Source organism: Clinocottus analis, unplaced genomic scaffold, assembly GCF_023055335.1.
Source record: "Clinocottus analis isolate CAN_PGR_092001 unplaced genomic scaffold, fCliAna1.0.p SCAF_4, whole genome shotgun sequence".
NCBI lineage: Eukaryota > Metazoa > Chordata > Actinopteri > Perciformes > Cottidae > Clinocottus > Clinocottus analis.
In genome coordinates, this window is record NW_027176153.1 from 6,571,979 (window position 1) to 6,596,405 (window position 24,427).

The window sequence follows — 24,427 nt, forward strand, 5'->3', positions numbered from 1 at the left end:
ATCTATATCTATATTTTGTATACTAAATCTATACAGTATGCTTATAGCATATCTGTGTGAAACCCCAAAGTATTTCTCAATGCAGGTTTTTTCTTTTTCCTGGAGCTTTTTAAATTTGGCGGTTAGAAACAAGACAACCAAGCAAAAACATGACTTCAGATCAATATATTTACTCAGATGTCATAATTGCGTTCACATCGTCACACAACAATTTGGATATTGATCCATTTGGTCTCAAGACATAGAGCCTTGCTCAACAAACACAGAAAATGGGGAAGTATAATGGCTCGTGATGACGAGTGGCCGACAAGAGACGAGAAATCACACCTGCCGTTGTCAAGGTAACATACAGAGAGAGAACCATTAATTTCCAAGTGCATCTGCCGATGCTCTTCCTATGGACATTATCCGTGTCAGATATAACAGGTTTGATAGGACACCTTCACGACGACGAACCTGACCATCATTATTACTACCAGCAGGGACGCATGAGCGCTCACTGTCTTCCCCTTAAAAAAGCCAACCATCATGTCAAGGCTTGAACACAAGACATTGTTAATGTTCAGCTTTTTATTTTATACAATATATTTTCTAATCATGCCAGAGTCGAAATGACTTTAGAGGAGGCAGAGAAGAGCAAAAGAGAGAGAGAGCAAATCCCTGACAGGCTTTAGTCGTTGGCAACAGCTTTGTGAAATAAAGGGGAGGTCAACGGGTCGTAAAATGCAGCATAATGTTCCTTTAAAGTATTGCCTTTTTATTTTTTTTAAGGACACAATAGTACTTAGTTGGAAAATATAACATATTCCTTTCTATTATTATTATTGATACATGTTCAAATCATTGTTTTTTATTCTTAAAATTAGAGAAAGTCTAGATATCATGTGGAAAAACATCAGGATGTATCCAGTAGTTCTATGAACAGCAACCACAACACAGCCTGACCTCAGCCATGATTCAGCAGATCTGTGTGTGTGTGTGTGTGTGTGTGTGTGTGTATGTGTGTGTGTGTGTGTGTGTATTTGTGAGCATGTCTGCACGTGTGTCAGACGCGTGCCTCACTGCAACAAGGCAGCACCACAGAAGAAGTGGGTCAGCCTGGTCTGAGAGCGACAACAGCTCACTGCAGCTTGTTTGTTTGCTTTGACCCCCATGAGTAAGCTCCTGTACCAACACTCTCGCCCTTTAATTCATTTCAGATTCCCTGTCCACGTGTATATTTAAATTGAACTTTTTTTAACTCAAAAAAAGTGAAGCAAAATACAGATTGTTGTTGTAGATGGTGTTTCTAAATGTGATTGTTGTGGAGCTAAATAAATCATGTTTTATTCCTTCTGAGAGTCCGATGAGTAGATTGATGTCAGCCTTAAGTTTGTCTTCAAACTATACTCAAACCAGAAGCACATTGAAACATTGTGCGGTCGCAGTAATCATTGCCCGGTCATACCAACCACGAAGAGTCCAAAACGATAACATGTTCCTCATTCCATGACAACATATGGTTGAAATTGTATCTGAAGATGATATGAGGCATCAACAGTCTGTGGCGACTGACATGTGAAGCCTTTTAGCGGCCAGCATGAACAGTAGGCAAGGATACAGCGAGCAAAAAGTGTGAAATGGACTGTGAATAAACTCGATTTGTATAGCACTGTTCATTCACCCATTCATACGCAGATCCATATCTGGTCCATAACATTCACACATAGACACAGCTAGGGTAGAGTTTGGGCTTACTTAAAGACTTTTATTATAGCTGACGTCATTGTTTTCTCTTTTCAGGAAGGAAAGTACACCGTTATGAATAGCAGTTGGTAACTTTCCAATGTTCTGGTGCATGTGAAAAGGTTCCATTTCAACTGAACTGATATTCAAAACAAACGTAACAAAAAAAACATCAGTCACTTCCTGGGCGCCTTTGACAAAATGAATCATAAAGACGTACTTGAAACACCTCGACGCTGTCATTAGCGTACATAACGCTCCGTTCGATCAATTCTTCTTTTATGAGGAGATGAAGGCGAAACAAAAAGGGAGAAACCATTAGGCCCATTAGTTATCGAGTTGTTTCAATCAAACAGCACATCAAAAGAATTATTTTTGCTTCTCCAGACGTCAGGGCAGAGAAGAACATTGGTCGCAAAGTCTCGCGCCACATTAGGGGGCGTACAGTTGAAAGGACAGAGCCTAATGGAGGACTTGAAAATGAAGAAACCATTAAATGGCGAGAACTTTACAACTCGTAATGAGGAACCAAAGACGTTTTGTAAATAACATTCAGTCAGTCTGATGTGTTTTGAATTCAATTCAGTTTATTTTATGTAGCCCAAAATCACAAATACAAGATTTGCCTCGTAGGGCTTTACAATCTGTACATAACATCCCTGTCTGGGGACCTCACATCGGATAAGGAACAACTCCCACAAATAAAGATAGGAAAAACCCTTTCACAGGGAGAGCAACAAAACAGGCTTCAAAACATCGATCCACAAACCAATAGATGACGCCACGATGACTACATTCACTCTCATATACAGTCCAGGGTAAGTGCTCTGAATTTTTCAACAGATTTGAGTTTGAAACGCAGTATTTACCAGCCCCCTCAGTCCCTTCACCCTGGCACCTGGCCTGGTGTCAAACTAAAAAAGTGTTTTGTAACTAATCAGATAAAAGCCTATGTCCGTTTCATTGCACTCATATATTTAGGATTTTAAATCCTTTTTGACCAGCTGTTGGGTTGTAATAAAATGGTAGAGCGAGAATGGCCATCATATACTTCCGTCATAATGTTCTAAGTCAACTTTTAACATTTGGATTCAAACCACAATGAAACAGAAGAATCAAGTAATTCTTCATGTCACCAGCTTTCACATGACATACAGCACTTTTGTGTGACGTCTACTGTCGGACTGTTACTTCTCCCTAAATATCCCTTCTGCCCTTAAAAATGACAAGAATGCAGGTCTGTGTGGTTTTGTCAGGGCACATGTCAGAGGGCCTGTTTGCTGTGTTGTAAACTGACACCAGTGAAGCGTACATCAACCCCCTCAGTCTTCTCTCTGTCCATGAATGTGTTTGTGTGTGTGGCGTTGAGCTCCGCCCTCCCGTTCTATATGTTCTGGAACATGTTGTTCTCTGGCGACGGCCTGGAAACACCACCATCGTATCCTCTTCCTGACACACATGTGTTCCTGCGCGTCTCGGCTCTTCGGTCTGCTGTGGAGGGTGCACACATGTGGAAAGGCATGGGGGTTCCTTTTTGGGGGTTTTGAAAGCAAACACGATTTACAAATGTACTGTGTACGGATGAAGTAAATCTTGAACATTAATAATGATCTTTTATTGCTTGACAGGTTTGGTTGTACAAGAACAACAACACAGACAAAACACAAACACAAAAAACAAAACACAAATTTTGCTCTTGGATCATTTTTCTCACAACATCATTCTGCAAAATCATAATGCTGTAAATTTCCCAGTTAAATAATGGAGTACGACCCCCTATAGGTACACATCAATAATAGACTGTTGATTCTTCGAGTCAGATTTCTCTTGTATGGGATTCAAGGATTCTTAGGCTCCGATTGGCTGTTTGCCTCTTGATGTCACAGCTGTTTCTTCCCTGATTCAGCATGGTCTCGACCCCCCTTCCCTCCTCCCCACCAGCTCCCTGCCTATAGCTGCCCCTTCTCTTCCCCCCTCCTCTCTCTCCCCACTTCTCCACCATTAGTACACTGTGTACCCAGCTGAACATAAAGAGCACAGAACACTGACATATTGTTGTCTGCTGCGTGCGTGTGTGTGTGTGTGTGTGTGTGTGTGTGTGTGTGTGTGTGTGTGTGCGTGCATGCACGCGCGCGTGCGCATGTGTGTGGCATTGTCTGAGCGAGGCCATACTGGGGTTTCCCCCATCCTCACTTATTATTAATTTAGCAGCCTAATCACAGTGGGCGCATGGAGCAGGGCTTTGTTTCTTGACCAGGGCTGGGACATGGCAGCGGTGACCTCCTGCGGCGCTGTTTATAATTCCATATTCACTCAGTATGGCAGGGGGTATTCCACTTTCTTTGAGCCAATAAGATCACTGCTCTGTTATTCTTTCTGTATTAGCCCTATCAGCTGCTACCACTGCAGCTGCTGCTCTCCCTGATGCATATGAAGACATTCCACACAGGGCAAACATACAAACGATAAACAAAAACAAGCTTTCAATGGCAATTCTAGTGATTTGGTGTTGGATTTCCAAAAAGCAGGTAAAGCCACAAGAGAGATACAACATTTAAATAAACAAAGCAATGTTCAGAATACACATTCTTGACGAGAGTTTGGCTGCACTCACAGCTCTCAGCAGCTAGCTAGCATAGCTTGGCGTAAAGAGCGTCTATAGGGGAAGCCATGATAGAACACTAGAACTGGACAATCACCATGATCAGAACCGTGGTTCTGACGCCTTGAGCTAGCATTTGGACCGTAGCTATCTTGGTTTGGAGGTGACACCAGAGGGTGGAGCTAAGTAAAACCAAACACCAAGACTTTTAGTTGACCAAAATGTTACAAGTACAAAGCGAAAACTAGGACAAAAACACAGAAAACTCAGAGATCAGACAATGTGTAGTAGAAACATGTCAATCCCAAGGTGGCCCCGCCCTTAAGACGACCATCACAAACCACTTACTTCACTTCTTTATGATCAGGTAAAATGTGGGTCCATCAATTCTGGAAATAGCCATGGTTCTTGAATCATGTAGGCTGAATTCACCAAATCTGTTTGATAATAATGTGCTGTTAAGATTGTAGTAACCAGAAAGCATAAAGTATCATTATGGTCAAGTTAAAATTGAAAACAGCATAAACACCATTTTCAGAAACTGAAATGTATAACTGCAGCATAGCAATGATAGATGATTCTGGTGTTACATCTGATTTATAGACTGTTTCCTGGAGTCTCGGTAAGGCAACATTGGTTTTAATTTATTAAAAAAGAAGGAAAAAAAACATAAAAATACCACCACCCAACAGCTGTATAGGTTATGGTTTTGGTGGTGATCAAAGAGTTTAGAGCTTGTCTGGTGTTTCTGCGCTGATAAAACAAACCCCATGGGATAATCCTGTGGGGATCCGGGGATTAGTGACAATTGTGGGAAAACAACTTCCTCCATGTGTTGCCTGCGCCTACATAAACACTGACGGGACATAGACGCTGTAAAACAAACCCATATTCATTTTGCTATGCGGCTGCCACAGAAATCAAAGAGTTACAGTTCGTCACGAGTACTCCTGAAAACTGTGCTCATGGACTATTCAGCAAAATGTCAGTCAAAAGAGACATTTGGCTTTGTGTCCATATAAAGTACAGTGTAGGTATACAAATAAATAGATAATAAAACAGCACTGTACAGCTTGTTCATCGGGGCAAATCACCCTGTGATTCCTTGAATTTTAGGATACATTGAGCTCCTCTTTCCCCTTCGCTCTCTCCTTCTGGATGAATTCATATGTCTCCATGCACATTAATAACTGTACTTCTTTTCGGGAGCCTGGGACAGGGATGTTGTATGTGTACAGATTGTAAGGCCCTCTGAGCCAAATTTTAATTTGTGATTTTGTGCAGCACAAAATAAACTGAATTGAATTAAATGGAGTCATTTTCTCATAGACTTCCAAATAACCATAGAAGTCACCCGCTGGTGGTCAGTAGGGAGAATATTTGAGTTTAAGGTGTGCCAAATGTGTTGCACCCAATTATATCTAGTTCAACCATTCAAGTTGATTGTAACACTGATAAACAAGAAAAAATACTTGAACTGCTGGAAGTCTGCAAGTGTGACAGCAAATCACAAGCAAATTCCACATTAGTCAGCGTTTCGCCTTTTTTTCCCCAGTTCCTAATTCAGTAGTAATAATCTGCCGGAATGGATGCACTGAATCATTAGTGTCTTGTCTACAATATTCACACCCATAATTCAAAAACAATGAAGAAAGTCTTGTGCTCCTTCTCATTGAACACAAGTTACCACGAACATAAAGAAGGAAAAACATTCGTCAGCCACCAACTCTGAGTTGAGTCCCTGATGAAACTTCATGTAAACTTCTGCTGAACCTTTTCTGTTTGTTTGCTGATTGTGAGACGGACAAGATGGACATCTGAAACACAAGTCATCATTATTGTTGACAAAAACAAAGTTTCAGATTCAAATGTGGAGGTTGTTTACTGTGAATGGTCATATTCATTCGGGCTGAATGAAAGGATTGGACGGGCATATTTACATCTCGCGACAGCCACGGATACCGAGTAGTTTAATATCAGTTTTTTCAGTGAGAGTATTTGATTTATTGATTGCTGTCGAAATGTAGAGAGAATTTGAACAGATATGACAAAGCATGTTTTTGAACAAGCTTTAAAAGCAACTCAAACTCATTGAACAATCCTTGAATAGTCAAAGTGAAACAGTAGTTGCAGTTTATTAGTTTTTATTCAGATAAAGGGATTGAGAATTACATTAAGATCAAATTGTAGGGAGCTAAAATTGATATAAGATGAACGGTTACCTTAAGCTACGAGCCGCTGGCTAATTAAAACACACACACACACACACACAAACAAACGCGTATATCCAGACAGTCATAGTTTTTTAAAATTTTATTCCAAGAAAAGTTGTCAAACATATTTACAGCAAAACACGATGCTTTCTCAAACACCGAATGGCTCCTGTCAGCTTCATTAACACAACGCAGGTTGTTCTTGAACGCAACATACATTTCTGTACACTGGAAATATATGCACTAAAAGAGAAAAGTTGAAGATGGTACACACAATTGTTTGAGAACGATGTGGCTGTCTGTACGATGTTTACGGTGAGGCAGTGGAACGTTTTGCATAGTGTCTTTCAAGTGGAATCATTACTAGTTTTAAGAGAGCTAAATGAAACGGCTCAAAGAAAACAAAGACAGTGACAACAGGTGGACAGTTTGAAGTAGATTTGAAGACCCTCAGTTAGCTTTTCACCACAGCAATGCCATATCCAGTTCGACCTATGTTGGGGGAAGTGTGGGGCGGGGGTTTGAGGTCAAAACATTTATTCCACTCGAGTAAAGCTTCCCTCAGATCAGAAACTAGATAAGATGTTTCAAAGTACTGAGAGTGAGGTAGGACAACACTCCCAAACATCTTTAAAGTGACAGTCCATCTCAAAATACATTTATTTCCTCCCATCTGTTGCGCTGCTCATCAGTCATGGTAGTTTTGGTGCGAGTTGCCTAGTTTTGGAGATCTGTTTACCTTCTCTTGAATGTTGTAGAACTAGATGGCATTTGGCTTCTGGTGCATGAAACTCCTCCCAACAAGCTCCCAAAATTATCTTGAAGTGATTTGATAACTGGCACTGGAGGTAAAAGACACAAATTATTTAATTTTGGGGTGAACTGTCCCTTTAAACCTGCTACTACTGCAGAGTCATTTGACTGAAAGCAGAGGGAGGTTTTGGTCATTCCTGTGGTCTGTGTTTGTGAGACCAGCAAAGCTTTGTAGGTCCAGAACATAATAAACCCTCTCCTCAGTCCCACTTATATGCTTTTAACCGCTCTTATTTATTTATTTATTTTCTCATCTGCGTCTCAATTATTCTGTGCATTTGAACTTTTTAATTTTGTTCTTTGCATCTAACCCGGTTGCTTCCAGCACCATCATGTGGATCAGCAACTAATCCAACGTGTTCCACGCAGCGTGACGTGCCACTGCAGAGAGCTTGAAGCAATAAGTGAAGACGGGGAGGAAGGAGAGCGGACAGTCAGGATGCGACTGCCTTGTGGGGATTATTTCCACACGGCAAATTTGTCAATCTCTCGAAGAGTCTCCAAATCAAACGGCCAATAAACACTGTTCATATCACACCATTTAGAACCCTTCAAACTCTCAAGGTGGAGTACAGATCAATGTCTCACTATCTCTTCATGAGGATTGCAGGTTCCTCATCGACTTGACATCTGAAACTGTATTATACTCCACTCCTAAAACACCACACTCAACCTTAATGTAAAAAAAACAACAACAAAAACCAAACATTTCGTAAAAACTTACCAAAAAAAACAACCATCAGCCCACCAAATGATCATGATGGTTTCTTGATCGCACATTAATTTCAATCTAAACAGATATACACGCAATTGTATCCAACAGGTGCTCTTTGGATTCAACAGGGACATGACACTAAACCGAGGCCCCCGCTAGACTTTGTTTGGTTACAGTAGCACAGTGTTGTGTGGAGTTGATACCGGCCTGCTAACTGGAGAAGGTGGGCTTCCTATCGAATAACATCGGTCACGCTTTGTCCCGCTACAGATTGGTGAAATATCCTTTCGTAACACAAGCGCGTTCCGCGGATGCAATAATCGCCAGCGGCCATTTCTTCAATCTAGTCACAGTTTCACCTTGATCATTGTGAATGCATGTGAGCTTTTTTCGGAGAGGACGGCCACCGGCGGATCGCATTCTCGCTCAATATTATGGGGAAAACCAAATGTTCTATTGTCAATTGCGTTCTTTCGGCAGAAAGTAAACCTTTGTGACAAAAGTGTATTTTTTGTGTGTGAGTTTTTAACTCACTGAATTGTTTTAACTCGAGATCAATCGCACTTGGTGTGAATCATCTTTAAGGCACGGGGGTTGTACAGGGCGGTGCAGCAAACTGGTAGTGTCATCTGTTGTACATTGTGATTCACACACCATCATCAGCAAAGTGACGCTCTGATCTCAAGGTACTGGTACAGTCCAGTACATCGTCACCTCTACATTACACATGTTAAAGGAAGAGCAGGCCTACACTGGGGCTGTTGAAGCCAAACATTGACAAATATAAAACAAAGCATGTCATAAACCTGGTCGTCACATCCATCATCTACCAGTTAAATGTCCTCAGCTGCACCTGGAACTGCGTTGTGCCGGAAGGGCACTGCTGTGGTCTGGTTTTTGCATACGGTTCCCGTCCCAGAGTTTTGGCATCATTGGCCGGTCCATCGCTTCCCGCTCAAATCATGATTGTGGATTCTTCACAGTTCAGTTTGTCAGAGTTTTTTTTGTTTCCATTGGAGTCCACGTCCATGTAGTAAACAAAGCTGCAGGGACACAAAGTACAAACAGGTCAGCATGGAGCAACAAGAAAAAGGTTTGATAACATTGTTGGCCACCATCAGGTTTCTGTGACCCAATACCTCGATATCTATATTGTAGGGTTGACTGGTCACAAAATGGTCACTAATAAAGACTCATCAGTAATGTGCGTACAATGACTGTGTGGGTAAATACCATTCTGGTGAGTTCAGAATATGACATCCCTTTATTATAATGCAGCCTTCGAGGCAGGAAAAGACACAATTCATGCCATATTACGATATCCAAACACTCACAATATCCTGTCTCGCGTCACAATGTCAAGGTAATATCGTTATATTTCCCAGCGCCACACTATACATGTTACTCGGTAACCTGCTTTGTTCATTGGAATCACTTTCCAAAAGTACTGGGCAAGTAATTGGATGATAGTATTGTGTGTAAATCGATGGCGAAGCAAGTCGGGAGAAGAGCAAAAACAGCATTGCTGCGTGCTGTCATGTGGGAGGCATTTATCTCACATTCAACGTCACAGACCGTCCGAGAGTCACGGAGTCGCTGCTTCTGCATCCAACCCCACCTGACACCCTGAGCGTCTTCCCTGCTGTAGATGCGTGTCCAGCTTTAGCTCGGCGCGGTGCTCTAATAATAGCCCAGCAGGCTGGCGTGCCACAGCTTGTGCTAGCAGAGGTTTGTTGCTCTCCTCATGGGTTGCATAAGCCTCACAGCACATGGTATGAAACAAGTGGGTCAGCTTAGCAGGAAGCGTGCATGTCGGGGACAGTGAATCAGGGAGGATGTGCTGAATGGACGTGTGGAAAGTGCTTAAGTCACTGCTAAGGATGAGCACTCTGAATTCCTTATATGTTCAATGCAGTGTAATGCAGTATACCTTTCACAATATGGTGCTATCGAAAGAAGACAAAAAAGACATTCAGTCGACAGGTTTCATCCCAATTACTGCAGCGTTGTGAGACCATAAAGTATCCTGACATGCTAAAAGCTAGGCGCTATTGATCCGTTTAAAGGGCCAGAGATTGGACAGAGAACCCAGTTTTTCTTCATTCTCTGAAATCTGTTGTTGACAAGCTCCGCTGATGAATTTCTGGTGCCCCGAGATGTCTGAAATCATTGGTGTGGCTCTATTTTTTCAGCACTCAGCTGTTTTTAGTTTTAGTTTTACGAGAGCAGCTGTGAGTGAATGTTGTACCTGTGTGAACCTTCAGACCTTGTGATTAAGGAGCATGCCTTACATGCCTGACTACGCTCTCCAAGTATGGGTTACATGACTCCACGCAGTCTGACTGAGGACAAAACAGACCCTGAGCAGCAGTGCTCAAAATGCAAAAAAAATATCATTGTCACATTCAGAATTTCTACGAAAGACACTAAGAGGTATTGGATTTAACTCTTTACTAAATGTTTACCACTACAGCCCGTTGTTACCGTACGGCACTCATCAGTAAAGCTTTGATAAAGAATTATCGGTTTGCTGCTTTGCTTTCTACCAAAGTAGAGCTAGTATTAAAGAGTAATAAGGAAGCCGCTATGATCTGAAAGCTCTAATAAAGAGCATGTGGTTGAAAACACACGCAAACACTCAAAACAAAGAACGCTGAAGGAGCGCTTGAATGACAAACTTTCATCTGCTGAATAGACTGCGGCAGATTTTTAGACAGAAGGGAACCTTTTTGAGGCATTTTTATTTGGATTGTGCTTCTGTGTTTATTAGTAATATAAAAAGTTTGATCTGTACTAGTCTGCGACTTCCAGGGAGTCACAAACCCAAACTGTCCCATCTGTAAAATGTAACTTTCTCTTTTGTAGTCAGGCTTTACTGTCGCAGCTCTATAATTTCTTAATAATTAAGCTGGGAAGTGTCCTGTGAAGACTGTAGAAAAACAGAAGCAAAGGTCTGAAACAGTCAGACTTTATTGTGCTAATTAAAGGTTGACATCTACATTTTCCAGCAGTACATATGTCTTTCTAGAAAACTATACACACAGAATGTAATTGCATTACTATTGCCTCCACATGGCTCTCAACATAAAGAGTCTGAGCCACCGACTCGAAGCTAACAATGCTACCAACGGGCAACGGGCACAAAGAAACACAGAATATGAGCAGCTGTTTTTACATTTTCAATACATAATAGGTTCAGTATGCCAACTCGTCCACATAGTGTGTGGTCTAAAGACATGTAGAAGTGTTTAAAGCTCTGGCCGAACCCTTTTTGAGGCAAACATATCATTGTTCTGCTTATTTTCCTGTGGGAGACATTACTGATGCATAAATAGGCAGGACAAAGCAAACAAGGTGAACGTCGTAGCCCTGCAGACAGACTGAGGCCTGCTGCCTCCTCAGCCAGCCTGCCAGCCATTTGTCGTTGCATAACCCAAACGAAGACTACCTCGTTAAAAACCAGCAAAGACCGGTATGTTTGGGGAAGTGGTGGGGGCTGGTTTCTTGTGAGTGCAGGATTCAGTTCTCTCCCAGCTCTTTATGATAACCAGTTGGAGCGGGAGGGGGTGTGTCATTTTTTCTCGAGCCTCGGGTGTTTTGTGGGCCTTGCGGCAAACCAACACATTCCTCTTGGTTGGCATTCACTTTCGAACCACTCTTTATCATGTCAGTTTAAAAAGGTGTGTGCCTCTCAGTTCCTCTTGATTCAAAAACTGACAAAGCATTCTCAGCAAACGGCAAAAAGTTGTGTAATACGACATTCACCTTAAATAACTAGAAGCGCACTCGCAGAGCGCAGACCTCCGCCAAAAAACAAATGCCCTGATCTCACAATGTCAAAGGTTCTAAATGCGCCATTCAGATCATTTATGTAGCAACAGACAAATATTGTCTCTGTGAAGATACAGATAACACACTCCCTATCATGGACCAATGCTCCCACTCCCCCGGGTTCACACCATTAGCTCAGTCAGCACTGCTGCCATTGTTGGCGCTGTTAGCCTCCATCTTCTCTTATGACATAATGCAGGTATCAGCCCACGTGATTCGCATATGCACCAAAATATCAAGCGTTCTTTCTTGGCCCACGCTACACCCGTCCACCAAATACCAAGGAAATCGTAACAATAGTATTTCAGTAATCATACAGACAGCCAAATGTGGTCAAAAGCCTTGCTGGAATGACTTTTAGGATTTATGCTTTCTAATAAAACGGCATTCTGTCATGATCAGTTATCTAGAATGACGCTTGCCATGGCTGAACATATTTGTCTAAATACTTAACACTTTCTGTATATAAAGTCTCAAGAATATAGAAATTAGACAAATGAGAAATTTGGGATTCTGGTTCTGTACGGTTTCAAAATTACTAACTAAACGGGAACTGGGGAAAATATTTGCCAAGGCCGAGCCCCGTATTGGTTAATGGTTTGTTTCTCGGTTTGTGCGTTCCACCAATTGCGCCCCGCGGGAAATCCTGCCATCTTGAAGTTCTTATGCTCTCCTTTAGTCTCGAGACAGAGTGAGCAGTAAATGGCAACAGCGATGGAGCGAATCCATGAAACCGTAAATTAATATTGGAGGAGGGGCAATCTCAGCCCCCTGCAACAGATGCGGCCCGCGTCTCCTTACATTTATAATTTACAGGTCTTAAGTGCACCCCATTAGTTCTGGTGCAACCGCTCCAATATTAGGAGCTGTCGATACAACAGTGTACCAGAGTACTGAAGACCATCCAACGTGAGGCCCAGATACAACCACGTTCGGTGCCAACAGTGGCTTGGGATGCTCACGCTGTGATAGACGGTGCGTTCACTGTGTGGAGATTAACACGGTGTAAAGAGCTTACAGCCCATTAGATCCAACACAGCCCCCATGAATGGGGACAGCGGAGTGGAAAAGATGAGGATCCATGTTATTCCAGAGCACCGTGGGATGACGGGGTTTCCTGGACAGTGTAGGGTGATAGAAGGCTCTAGAGTTTTTATTTTAAAAATTACACAAAAATGAAAAGAATAGACTTTTGGCTCACATGTTTCCTTTTGAATAAACACAAAGACGTGCTTCACCAGAATCATCTGTGTAGAAACTCGTTCTGGCAGTTATTTCTCTCTGAGCCCTGAGGGCCCGAAAGAAAATATTTACAACCTCCTCAGCCACTGAATGCTCACTTTTACAACCGGGTTGCATAAGAAGGCTAATGCGCTCATAACACCCACTCCCATACACGTATAAAAGGTGGCCTCCCCTGTTTCTCAGCCCCTCTGTAATAACCCCTCCTGACTGAGCCAACGCAGAACATAGCGTACCCGGCCTTCAAACCGCAGCACAAGCTAATTTCCTTCAGCGAGCAGCATCAGCATCCTCTCAGACCCCGCTGTCTTTTGTCTACATGTTCACATAAAATGGCAGACACGTGCAAATTCCTCAACTTTGCTTGAAGGCCTCCGTGTGTTTGTTACAGTGGGGAAGCTCATGCGTGCAGTGCGAGGACAACACCCTGACAATGCCTCGACTTGTAAAAAGCCCGTCCTTGCTGCTAGTGGAATGAAAAAGGATTCCCTGAGTGTGTACGCGTGTGGGACCAGGGCTTACAGGGCCCTGGCCTGGTTCAGACAGAGGCTGCACGTAGCTGGCAGACAGCTAGAGGACAAAATGTTCCAGAAGCAAGCCTCCATAAGCCCTGAACCAGGAGGGGCACTCTCATTGTCCAGCAATGAGGAGTGTGGGGGGGCAAGGAGGATGGGTGAAATAGATGGGTAGGGGGACATCACACAAAACAGATGTGACGATATGATGCTGAAAATATTATTCATATTTTTACAAGCTTTTATATTACTGATATATTTTATTAAATATTTAGTATTTATATTCTGGGGCGGTCCCTAGTCCCTCCACAGTTCACACATTAAAGTGTCCCTGAGCAAGACTTTTAACCTCTACCTGCTCCCCGGGCACCTCTCAAGGCAGCCCACTGCTCCCTAACCAAGGATCGGTCAAATGCAGAGAAGAATTTCCCCAAGGGGTATTAATAAAGTTATTTTTTTAATTTTCTTTCATATACAGTTGTAAAAAAATAAAAATAATCAGCACCACAAGAAAGGAGTCACACATTGTCACTTCTACTTACTGAAAATGAAACGTTACGGTCGGTCAGGCTGAAATATGAATAATTCAATAACCGTAATGACAGCAGAGAACTCAAGCATGGCGTCGTGTAAACAAACCACGCTCCAGATCTGACTGGAGACGTAACCTCTTAAAAGATGTACTTGCTTTCTTCTCATGTTTGTACTTTTAAACAGAAAACCTAGAATGTACATTTACAAATAGATATAAAAGAATATATTTACTGGAAATGGCATACAATAAAGCCAAGAGCCAGCTGCCACCTCATTTAGGTTTTGTAGTGCAATGAGGAGATATAGGTTTTAAACAAATTTTTCAAAAAATAAATAATATTTTGTAAATTATGACAACCCTATTGCACTGAAAAACAAAGCTATGATCACAGCATCTTCTTTCTAATCTTCATTCTTTTTTTTAGAATACAGACAACTGACCATCACTTCCTGCACCTCACAGAATGAAACCACAAGCCTATTTACAAGTATGACCAAACCTCATCAAACGCTGCAAGTGCAAAAAGTGCATGAGAATCTGGTTATTCCTGAATTTCTCAGTTCCCATAAACAGTAAAAAATGTGCCAGGAAAAGTTCCCTTGAACAAACAGGAACATTTTAAAAAGGCATCAACCTGCTCACAGTAGTTTTGGATAATATCTTTTCATGAGACATTCTTGACAGGTGGTGAAGGCAGAGCGCAGTCGACGGAGGCCGACAAGTACGCTCGAGAGTAGTGAACAAGGTGACATGATAAGGAACTAAAGACACACTGCAATACTTTTTGTGACTACAATATGCAAATGAAGCCTACAAATACAAAAGGATTGGCATCAAAATGTACATAAAAGTTTCAAAAGTAGAGTACTCATGATGTCCATGCAGAATGGCTAATTTCAGAAAAATGTGTATAATGTTATTGGATTTTAATTATGTGTTTATCACTTTAATGTTGCAGCAGGTAAATGTGGGCTTAATATCATATTGTATTTACTGGTTAGAGACTTTGCAGATTCAGACTGACAAAATATAATATAAAGCTGTCAGATAAAAATGTTTTTATCTGACAGAAAAAAAGAGTAAAAACTACAATATTTGACTAGTTTAAAGTAGTAAATTTGTACTTAGGGTAGAAGGCTTGAGTAAATGTACTTAGTTACTTTCCACCACTGGAAAGTTGAGAGGCGTTGTGAAGTTAGCTGATTACACTTCAGGGAGGTGACTTTAAGTGGTCCAGAATGTTATTGAAGTTGCATTGTTGTGCTGTTACTGGGATGGAACAACCAATGCAGATGAGCATGTTGGCCTTATCTATTGGCACGTATCTATGACAATATTCTCGACTCAGTCCGCAGAGCCTGGTTTGCTTGTGTATTTAAAGTTTCAAAATATTAAACATGTCGCGTGTCCAAATTGCACCAACTGTAACACATCCATCCCCACACTGATCTGGCAAATTCCCACTGAAACAATATGAGCCCCATGTGTCGTACCATTGGCCGAGAGATTGCACGTGTGTGTGTGTGTGTGTGTGTGTGTGTGTTATATCTCGCCAGTGATGCAAGTATTGTTAGCCGCACCGTCGGTAAACCAGCTCCCGACAGCTCTCTCTGTGTTTACAGCCTCCAATCCTCTTCCCCGGTCCCCCCACCCCCTCTCTCCCACTCTCCCTCCTCTTGCGTAACATGCAACATCCAACATCCAACATCCCATGATGTCGTGGAAGAATGAATCCACCCTGCTGACAGCTGGGGGTCGAGAGGCTTTACGTCATAGGGAGAGCGGGCGGGGTCGTCTGCGTGGGAAGGGGGAATTGGGGGGGGTGTTGTACTATAAGGCCCCCCCGGATCACAGATAATGAGCACAGTATTGGAGAGCTAATAGTCAAACAAACGCCGACTTAGCCGTGGGTTCAAGTTCAAACAAACAGACGGACGGTTTTCGGGTCACTTAACATCCACCCAGTAGCCGATTGATGTGGGACAAGGAGTTTCCGCTCTAAATAGCAAACTGAGACAATTAACATCTTACGGGGACACTTCTCCGACACGGGCAGCGCAGCAGAAACAAAGTTAGCTCCTGCTGCCTGTGTGTGTGTGTGTGTGTGTGTGTGTGTGTGTAGAGAGAGAGGGGTGAAAGTGGGTGAGGCTAGGTCTTGATTAAGTAACACGTTACGAGTATTTGTCGAGTTACATTTTGTTGGTGTAGCTCCAAAAACTGTACTGAAAATATTTGGTGTCATTGATAAATAAAACGAAAAATAAAAACTATATTATACTCACAATATATAAATAATGTAATTTACCATTTAAATGGTAAATGGACCTGTACTTGTATAGCACTTTTCTAGTCTTCCGACCACTCAAAGCGGAGCAATTTTAGGTTTAAGTGTCTTGCTCAAGGACACATCAACATGGGCTAGCGGCGCCGGGGATCGAACCACCAACCCTCTGATTAGGCCGATTCTGCTCACCACTGAGCCATATGTCCATCCATCCATCCATCCATTATCTTAACCGCTTATCCTCATTCGGGTCGTGGGGCGCTGGAGCCGATCCCAGCTGTCAAGGAGCGAAGGCTGGACAAGTCGCCAGTCCATCACAGGGCAGACATAGAGACAGACAACCATTCAAGCTCACATTCACACATTCGGGCAATTTAGAGTCCAATTAACCTATGCAGCATGTCTTTGGACTGTGGGAGGAAGCCGGAGAACCCGGAGAGAACCCACGCTGCCATGGGGAGAACATGCAAACTCCACACAGAAGGAGACCAGTATCTGAACCCCGCCCGGGTTCCGAACCACAGACCCTCTTGCTGTGAGGCGTCAGTGCTAGCCACTACACCACCGTACAGCCCCATATGTCAATATGAAAAAAAAGTATCTACTGTATGCACAAGTCATTTTAGTGGCATTGAAAGGGGTCCGTTTTTGGACATCAATATTATCGCAGTATTGTATACCAGCTGCTAAAATAAAGTAAAAACTACCTGTATCAACCGTTACGGCTCATTGACGATTGAAAATCGATATTCATGGCAAAAAAGTGATACGGAAGTTAAAAAGTTATATTTGCTCTCCTTTCTATTTTTTGTGCTGATCTGATCAAAGTGTGAGTTCTATGATGCGTTGCAAGCCCTCTCACAATTTTACAGCCGTATGAATAAAGAGGCTTGTTGCTGAATGAGTAACCTTTCCTGTCAACATATCTGCAACATTAATGCAACTGAACCATGGTGTTCTAATCAAACAAGGAAACATGCAAATCAAAGAGACATCAATGACAGTCGCCATTTTGCTGGGAACCAAAGTCTGTATTCAGTATTGTCACAAGAGGTGTCATTCCTATTGAGGTGTTAATATGAACCAGAAAAACCTGATGTGCTTTGCGATGCGGACGATCCCTCGCTGTTATTAAATGTACCTCTGCCAATAGCTCATTGTCCTCAGCGTGTCTCTCTCACATCCTGACTGACATATTTCAAGCCAGGCTGTTTTGCCCCAGGCCTAAGTTGTACCCTGCTCGAGTCCTCCTCCCCCCCCGTCCCGCCCACATACAGTAGCTGTGCTTTTACCCCACCCTCACCTCACCCCACCTCCTCCTCCTTTCCACAAAACCTCATGTGAGCTACCTTCCACTCTAACAAATCTTGTTATCCCTATTAATAGCTCAGTTTTGTGTGTTCACTTGTTAGACTGTTTCCTCGACGGTGACGTGGGAAGCTTTGGGGACGCCAAAGTTTGGGAACTATAAGTGAAGGGGCATGTCTTGAGTTCAGGATAGTTAAAGGGACAGTTCACCCCCATAGAGATGTCTTCCTTCTACAAAAAAAAGATGAAAACATGTCTCTTTTAAAAAAATCACCATCTCGAATCCCCTAATATAACAAAATAAGATGCAAATTCTACCAAACTGGAATCATGCTTTTAAAGAATTCCCTTGCACAGGATTCAATGCATGTTTAAACTAAACTTGTGCCAGATGCAGAGTATGTGTGTGCGTGTCATGCTGGAAGGGTGATAGATTCAAACAGACATGTTTTACCTACTTTTCATTCCTGAAACCTCACACCCTGTATAAATGTTATCCTGGCTACTAGAGGTAAACCAAAAATATTGGCTTCTCTTGTCATTGTAAAGAAGAGGAGTGACAGGACTATTCTAAAACACTCTAAAATGCAGTACACCACAACAGTGACTTCACGCCACCGGTGGCTATAAACAGAGGGGGGCTCTGGACGCTGGCTGGGACGAGACCGGCTCAAGGTGTCAGCTAAAAGGAAGATTAGCCGATTTTAGTGCTGGGTTCCCAACGACCAGCGTTCCATCTAAACGAAGGTTGGTGAGATAATCTGAGAAAACAATCTGGTTCCTACGCCTCCTTTTAGTGCTCCTAACGGCACTCGGAAGAGTCCACTGCGCCAAAAGAAAAAACAACAAATCAGAGCCGAGGAGTGTCATGATTGGTTGTTTTGCTAATCTTTCAAACCAAAAACGAGGCAGAGAAACTCACTTTTTTCACAGATAATTAGAGGCTAAAGTTTGAGCAAATATGACAAAAAGTTATTTTGTAATCAACGTTACCAACTGCAGCTTTGAAGAGAGCATTAGTTCACTGATCAGTGATCAAGAAAGTCAAGCTTACCTGGGAAGGAAACGGGTCCCTTCTTTGACTGGTTAGGGTAAAAAAGAGGAGAGGGGAAGGTAGGCGCCATCACGCAGCACACGTGACTTGGTCCATCCGCACCTCCAGCTGGAAGGCATCCGGTCGGTCCTGAGGGTTGACTGCAAGCATGTCCTGGAGGAGTTTCTTCACCCCCTCTGACATGTGGCTCCTGGCCTTCTGAGGGATGTGGAGAACCATCTTGGGGTTCTCCAACAGAGCCTCCCCAACAGGTACAATCTCTGTGCCCTGCCGTATGTAGGTGCCCAGCAGTTCACGCTTGGACTCGGCGTCGATGAAGGTGATCCGCTCGATCATCGCCCAGATGATGATGCCCAGCGCAAAGATGTCGGCCTTGGCCGTGTAGTGTCCCTCCCACACCTCGGGGGCCATGTAGAAGTCCGAGCCGCAGGCCGACGACAACCAGAACTTGTTTATGTTGATGATGTTGTTCTGGTTGCTGCCTCTGCTGCCTGCCCCCGCTGAGGGGCGTTCCTCGCTGTTCTTAGAGTTGAGGCCCGCGCAAACTTTACTGAGGCCGAAGTCGGCCACTTTGAGAACGGGCGAGCCTGATTTCTGCGAGATGAGGATGTTGTCCGGCTTCAGGTCTCGGTGGACGATGTTGTTCTTGTGCAGGAATGCCACAGCGCTCGTCAACTGGCGCATAAAGCTCCGGTTGGTCTGGGGGTCAGGCCGGCGGGATAAGATGTACTGGTTGAGGTCCCCGCCCTCGCAGAACTCCATGACGAACCAGAGGTAGCACGGCTCCTCTGGGTGACCCAGGATGCGCTCCCCTGCAGCGGGCAGAATGGACAGACCTGATTAGTGAGATATTCAAACTGTGACATTGACTCTGTTCATTAGGAGATCAAACCAGCGGCGCTCCACGCCAGTAGCATGACAAGCGTTAAAACCATTCACTCCGTACATTTGTATAAATGACGCAGAAACAAGTACAGTGCTGCTTTCACTATCATTTCAGCACAGTATTAGTCATGCTAATTATCTTACAACTAAGCTGTGAGATTCTGAAGCCAGAAACCAAACTGCTCTTTACGCGTCGATGAGTTCCAAAGCGACCGAAACAAAGAATAAGTCCTCCACAGGTCTGGGGATTTTTCTCACATATCAATTCTTTAATATAAAAAATATACATTTGAGATAATGTCCAAACAGCGTCCAGTCCCATCACACTGGCCTGCCCATCTTTCTGTATTGATGTTGACCACTTTAAACTTTAGAAACTAGGTCAAATCGTCCAAACAGGTAAGAGGACAAAAAGAGAGAAAGACAAATCCTTTGAATTGTTAATCCTACAACCATCCTGTGTTGCTGTTTGATGGCTGCAAAAAGATGTCGGCTCAAGATTAATATTTCATTTCAAGAGCCCCAATGGTGACACTTATGTAACAGCCAAGCTATTAAAAAAGAAGTAAGACAAAGACTGTAGAGATTCAGTAGGGACTTTCTTTTTTACTGCACACATTTACATTGTTATTTGATTAAAAAAAGATAAATCCTTTGAAGGTATATTCACCAGCTATACATTTCAGTTAGGCGTGCTGAGCAATAACAAAGGAAGCGGGAAGTAGGTCAGAATGGATTGGTGACGACCATGACACAAACAGAAATGTATGGGTAGTTTTCTTTTTAAAGAAAAAAGCAGCTTCCATGAAATACATCCGCATCATTTAATTATAACATCACACATCACACTGTAACGTCATTGTTTAGTGTCGGAAATTTAACTCTCCTGGCCATGGGCTCGCGTGCTGCCAAGTAGTACACGGTGTTCTCTCGCAGGCTGAGAAAACACAGTGTCCTCTCTGTGCCTCCTATAGGCGATGTATAGCGACGTCACCGGCAGACAGCGGCACAAGAGAAACGGACGGTACTCTTAAATTCACTAAATCATTTTTTCAGTCAATGAGGCTGAAGTGCAGACATATCAGTATGAATTGTAGTCATATGTGCTGCAGGTAAGCAACACTGCCCCCCATATACATATATATACAGTGCGTGTTTACATGCGCTGAAAAGACATTTCACCACTTTCTAGCTGCATTTAGGAGCTTTAATGAAAGGACTCAACAGCAGGGGCTCAAAAGGGGATTTAGAGCTTAAGCTGGCAAAACCACTGCCAATTTGTTGTAAATTAATAGACATGCATTTGGAGGAGGGAGGTCTTAATATATATATATATATATATATATATATATATATATATATATATATATATATATATATATATATATATATATATATATAGACACACACACAAACACACACACATGTGTGTGTACGTGTTATTACTGTTATTGCACTGAAGAATAAGTTTGACAGCAGCCCGCATACCTTTGAGCGAGGTCTCTACCAGACGCAGGTACTGCTTGGACCTCTTGTTCCCGTGGCTCATCTTCTGCGCCAGGCCCTTCTTCTGCAGGACGCACTCCTCCAGCTGGACCACGTTCTGGTGCCGGTTCTCGAGGCTCGTCAGCGCCCAGAACTCGGCCAGCGCCAGCTCTACGTTTTCCGGAGCGTCGCACTGGAGCCTCTTCACAGCCACCCTGGCCCCAGTTTTTCGGGCCACGGCCTCGTAAACCACCCCGTAGCTCCCCCGGCCGACCTCCCGCAGCAGGCTGTAGCGAGGAGACACCGCCACGGCGGGCTCCAGCCGGTCGTTCCGAAGAAAGCTAATGGAGAAGCAGTCGTCGTTGTCGTCGTCCTCCTCCTCTATCTCCTCCATGGGCTCCGTACGGTTGTTGTCCACCGTCAGGGAGCGGAGGACTTTGCCCGCCTCCCGCTTCATCTTCACAGCAACGCTCCGCCTGCAGCCCCGCACGCCGCCGCTTACCTGTCTCCTCTTCTTCCCGTCGCAAATATCCATAACTTCTTCTTTGTTGAAAGTAAGCATGAAGGGAGGACGTGTTTATCTCTCATTACTTAAACTCTAAACTAATAAAGTTTGACGTCCTTACGTCTGTCTGGTTGACGTCCGGAGAGGTTAAACGCCAGCCTGTCAGCAGCGTGGAGCTTTGTCGCTGTTGGTGACGAAAAGTAGGGACCGGTTTACCTTCATAGACAAAATGTCCCAGCTCCCAAAGTACACAGAACAGAGGGCGTGATGTGCTCATGCGGCCACGCGGTGATTGGCGGGGGGGCGGAACCAGTTCGCGGAGATCCAGTTTTGGTGAAAAGGGGGTGGAGAAAACGGCGCGCGCCGTGCTCGGAGCACGCTACCTTTGTTTTTATTTTGAAATAGGACACCAGTCGTGATAGGGGTCCTTTATTACCACAGTATTGTAGTTTGAAATGCTTATCAGCGTAAATTATACAAAAAAAAAACAGAGAGGGGCGGGTTCACGTCTACACCTTATGCAGAAAAAGTGTGCTCCTCCTCTTCCACAGCTTACTAGTTTTCAGGTTATTAATTAAGAGTGCCATACTAGGAAATTCTAGCAACACAGATAGTTTTTTTTAAATATTGTAATTGTTTATAGATAATATACTATATAACGATTATGTTACTTGTCTAATTATACAGTCTATAAACTTCACTTACATTTGTATTTCATTGTATCATTTGTAATATATTTATTAACGGTTATATATTTATTATTTAACACTTGACTGTAAAGATTGCTAAAATAATTGGGAAATATACAAGGACATACAGTGTACGGTATCATATCCAAAAACTCATACTATAAATTTAAGTTCATTTTTGCATACATATATTTGAAGGTGCAGACTAAGCCTAGCATATTATGGAGATGTGTACTATGAGCATATGTTGTCAAAAACAAATAATCTTAAATGACCATTAAATATTATCATTATTTATTATTGTTGAGTTTCCAAATGTGTCGAAGAGGCACACCCGGATAACCCTGCAAGTTTCAGAGCTGAAAGTGTGTTCTGGTCACATGTTTATTAAAGAGCAATTTATCATCATCTTTTTTTGCTGACCCTCAGTGAATTAACTTCTCACCTGTTTGCAATAATTACAGGTCCAAGACGATGCATATAGTCTTGGCCATCCTGGCGGTCATATTCTATTTATTATTTTTTACTTCATTTTTTTCTCTTTTTTTTTTTATCAAGTCGAGCGAAAGTCCGATGAGTAAGTCACACCTGTTTAATTTATAATATATGGGTTTTCTGCTGTATGTGCATAAAAGCAAAAAAGACAGGCTTTCTGCTGTATGTGCATAAAACCAAAAAAGACGGGCAGGGATTTGCTTATTTGAGAAGTGGACGTGATCAAATTATTAATTGTTAGTAGCCCCCTGGAGTCCACTCTATTCCTTACACCCAGACCAGCCCCGGGGGCTCTTTTCTGTGCTAGCAGGGCTAAAAACCAAGCACTGTCAGATAAAAACAAGTACTGCCTTTGTATTATACCATCCCATTGTGGCAGTCATTGCCCTGCATACCAGGCTGGCTGGATAGAGAGTGCAGACCGTCTATTGTCACAGCTCAGTCGCCAGAAAAGCTTTATTTGTGGTTCTAATCAAAAGGGGAATTCACTGAGGCTTAGGCCACTGCAGTGCAATCAGCAGGACTCTGACTGAGGGCACAGCTTCACTGACTCTTCACTTTGCAGGGTAATGCGTACTCAGTTTATTTATGAAGTGTCCCAAAATGCATGAGCTTCAATCCTTTATTGGGCACAAAAATAACAATAATATACACAGGAAACTTGCAGTTTACTGCACACTACAGGAGAATAGGGCCAAACCTTTAACAAATTGATATCACCATGCAACTCTTCTGGTTGATTACTTACATTAACACAATATAGTTAGTATTACAAGTCTTATAAAAATGTTCAAAATATTTAAATATCCCAACATGTCATTAACGGACAATGCATGTAGTCCACATCAACAAGAACAAATTCACAAGAACAAGTCACATTTAATTATTACAAAACATGAAAAAACAATCCAACAAAACTGCGGCACTACAACTGCACACTCAAGAGGACAAACCATGATCAGAAGGAACGATATTACCTATAGAGTAAAAACAACACCATAGACACATTAACACTGCAGATGTAAGAACACAAAAAGCAGTTCACTCACCAGATGCTCACTTCATAAAGACAAAGTCCATCTGCCTCTCTTTGTTAACAAACAGTTCAAGGACGTGGTTGTGCAGTTTATCGGTGCGCTTCACGCCAGTCAGGATCGTCACCATCAAACATGTCCATAATCCTCTGTGAGAAAGGCGTTGTCAGTAAAGCCGCCACCAAGTCTGTTTCTCCTTCGGCCATTAAGTGTTAAAAAAAATACATCAAGCAAAAGACTTATGTCATAACTTCTCTGATGTTCAAGCCTAAAGTCTTCTTACTCCTACTGTGCTGCTAGGTAACTTTCTGTTGACAAAAGTCACGCTGGCCCACTGACCAATCACAGCGGATATTAATGCTGACGTTCGTGACAGGGCCTGCATATTAACATGCCCAGCATGTCAAACTAATGATCTGATTGGTTGAAGTCTAATGCAATCAACGATAACGTCCCTTTTCCACCCAGTCGTTCCCCAAATTGGGGTCTGTACCTCT

The 24,427-nt window shown here is 42.8% G+C and overlaps 1 protein-coding gene across 1 annotated transcript; it reads right to left on the minus strand.

The window, feature by feature from the left end:
• Positions 1-6,625: 6,625 nt before the first annotated feature.
• stk35 (serine/threonine kinase 35) lies at positions 6,626-21,923 on the minus strand. The gene is made up of 3 exons (XM_068598500.1): positions 21,211-21,923; positions 18,838-19,649; positions 6,626-9,111 (listed from the first exon to the last, which is right to left on the minus strand). Exons 1-2 carry the CDS (start codon positions 21,767-21,769, stop codon positions 18,907-18,909), a joined length of 1,302 nt encoding a protein of 433 aa, XP_068454601.1. The 5' UTR covers positions 21,770-21,923; the 3' UTR covers positions 6,626-9,111; positions 18,838-18,906.
• Positions 21,924-24,427: the final 2,504 nt, after the last annotated feature.

Excerpts from the sequence above, each read along its gene's own strand:
- stk35 (XM_068598500.1), bottom strand. The coding sequence starts at position 21,769 with ATGCTTACTTTCAACAAAGAAGAAGTTATGGATATTTGCGACGGGAAG. Across the intron at positions 19,650-21,210 it reads GGTAGAGACCTCGCTCAAAG|GGGAGCGCATCCTGGGTCAC; the intron begins GTATGCGGGCTG and ends TGCCCGCTGCAG.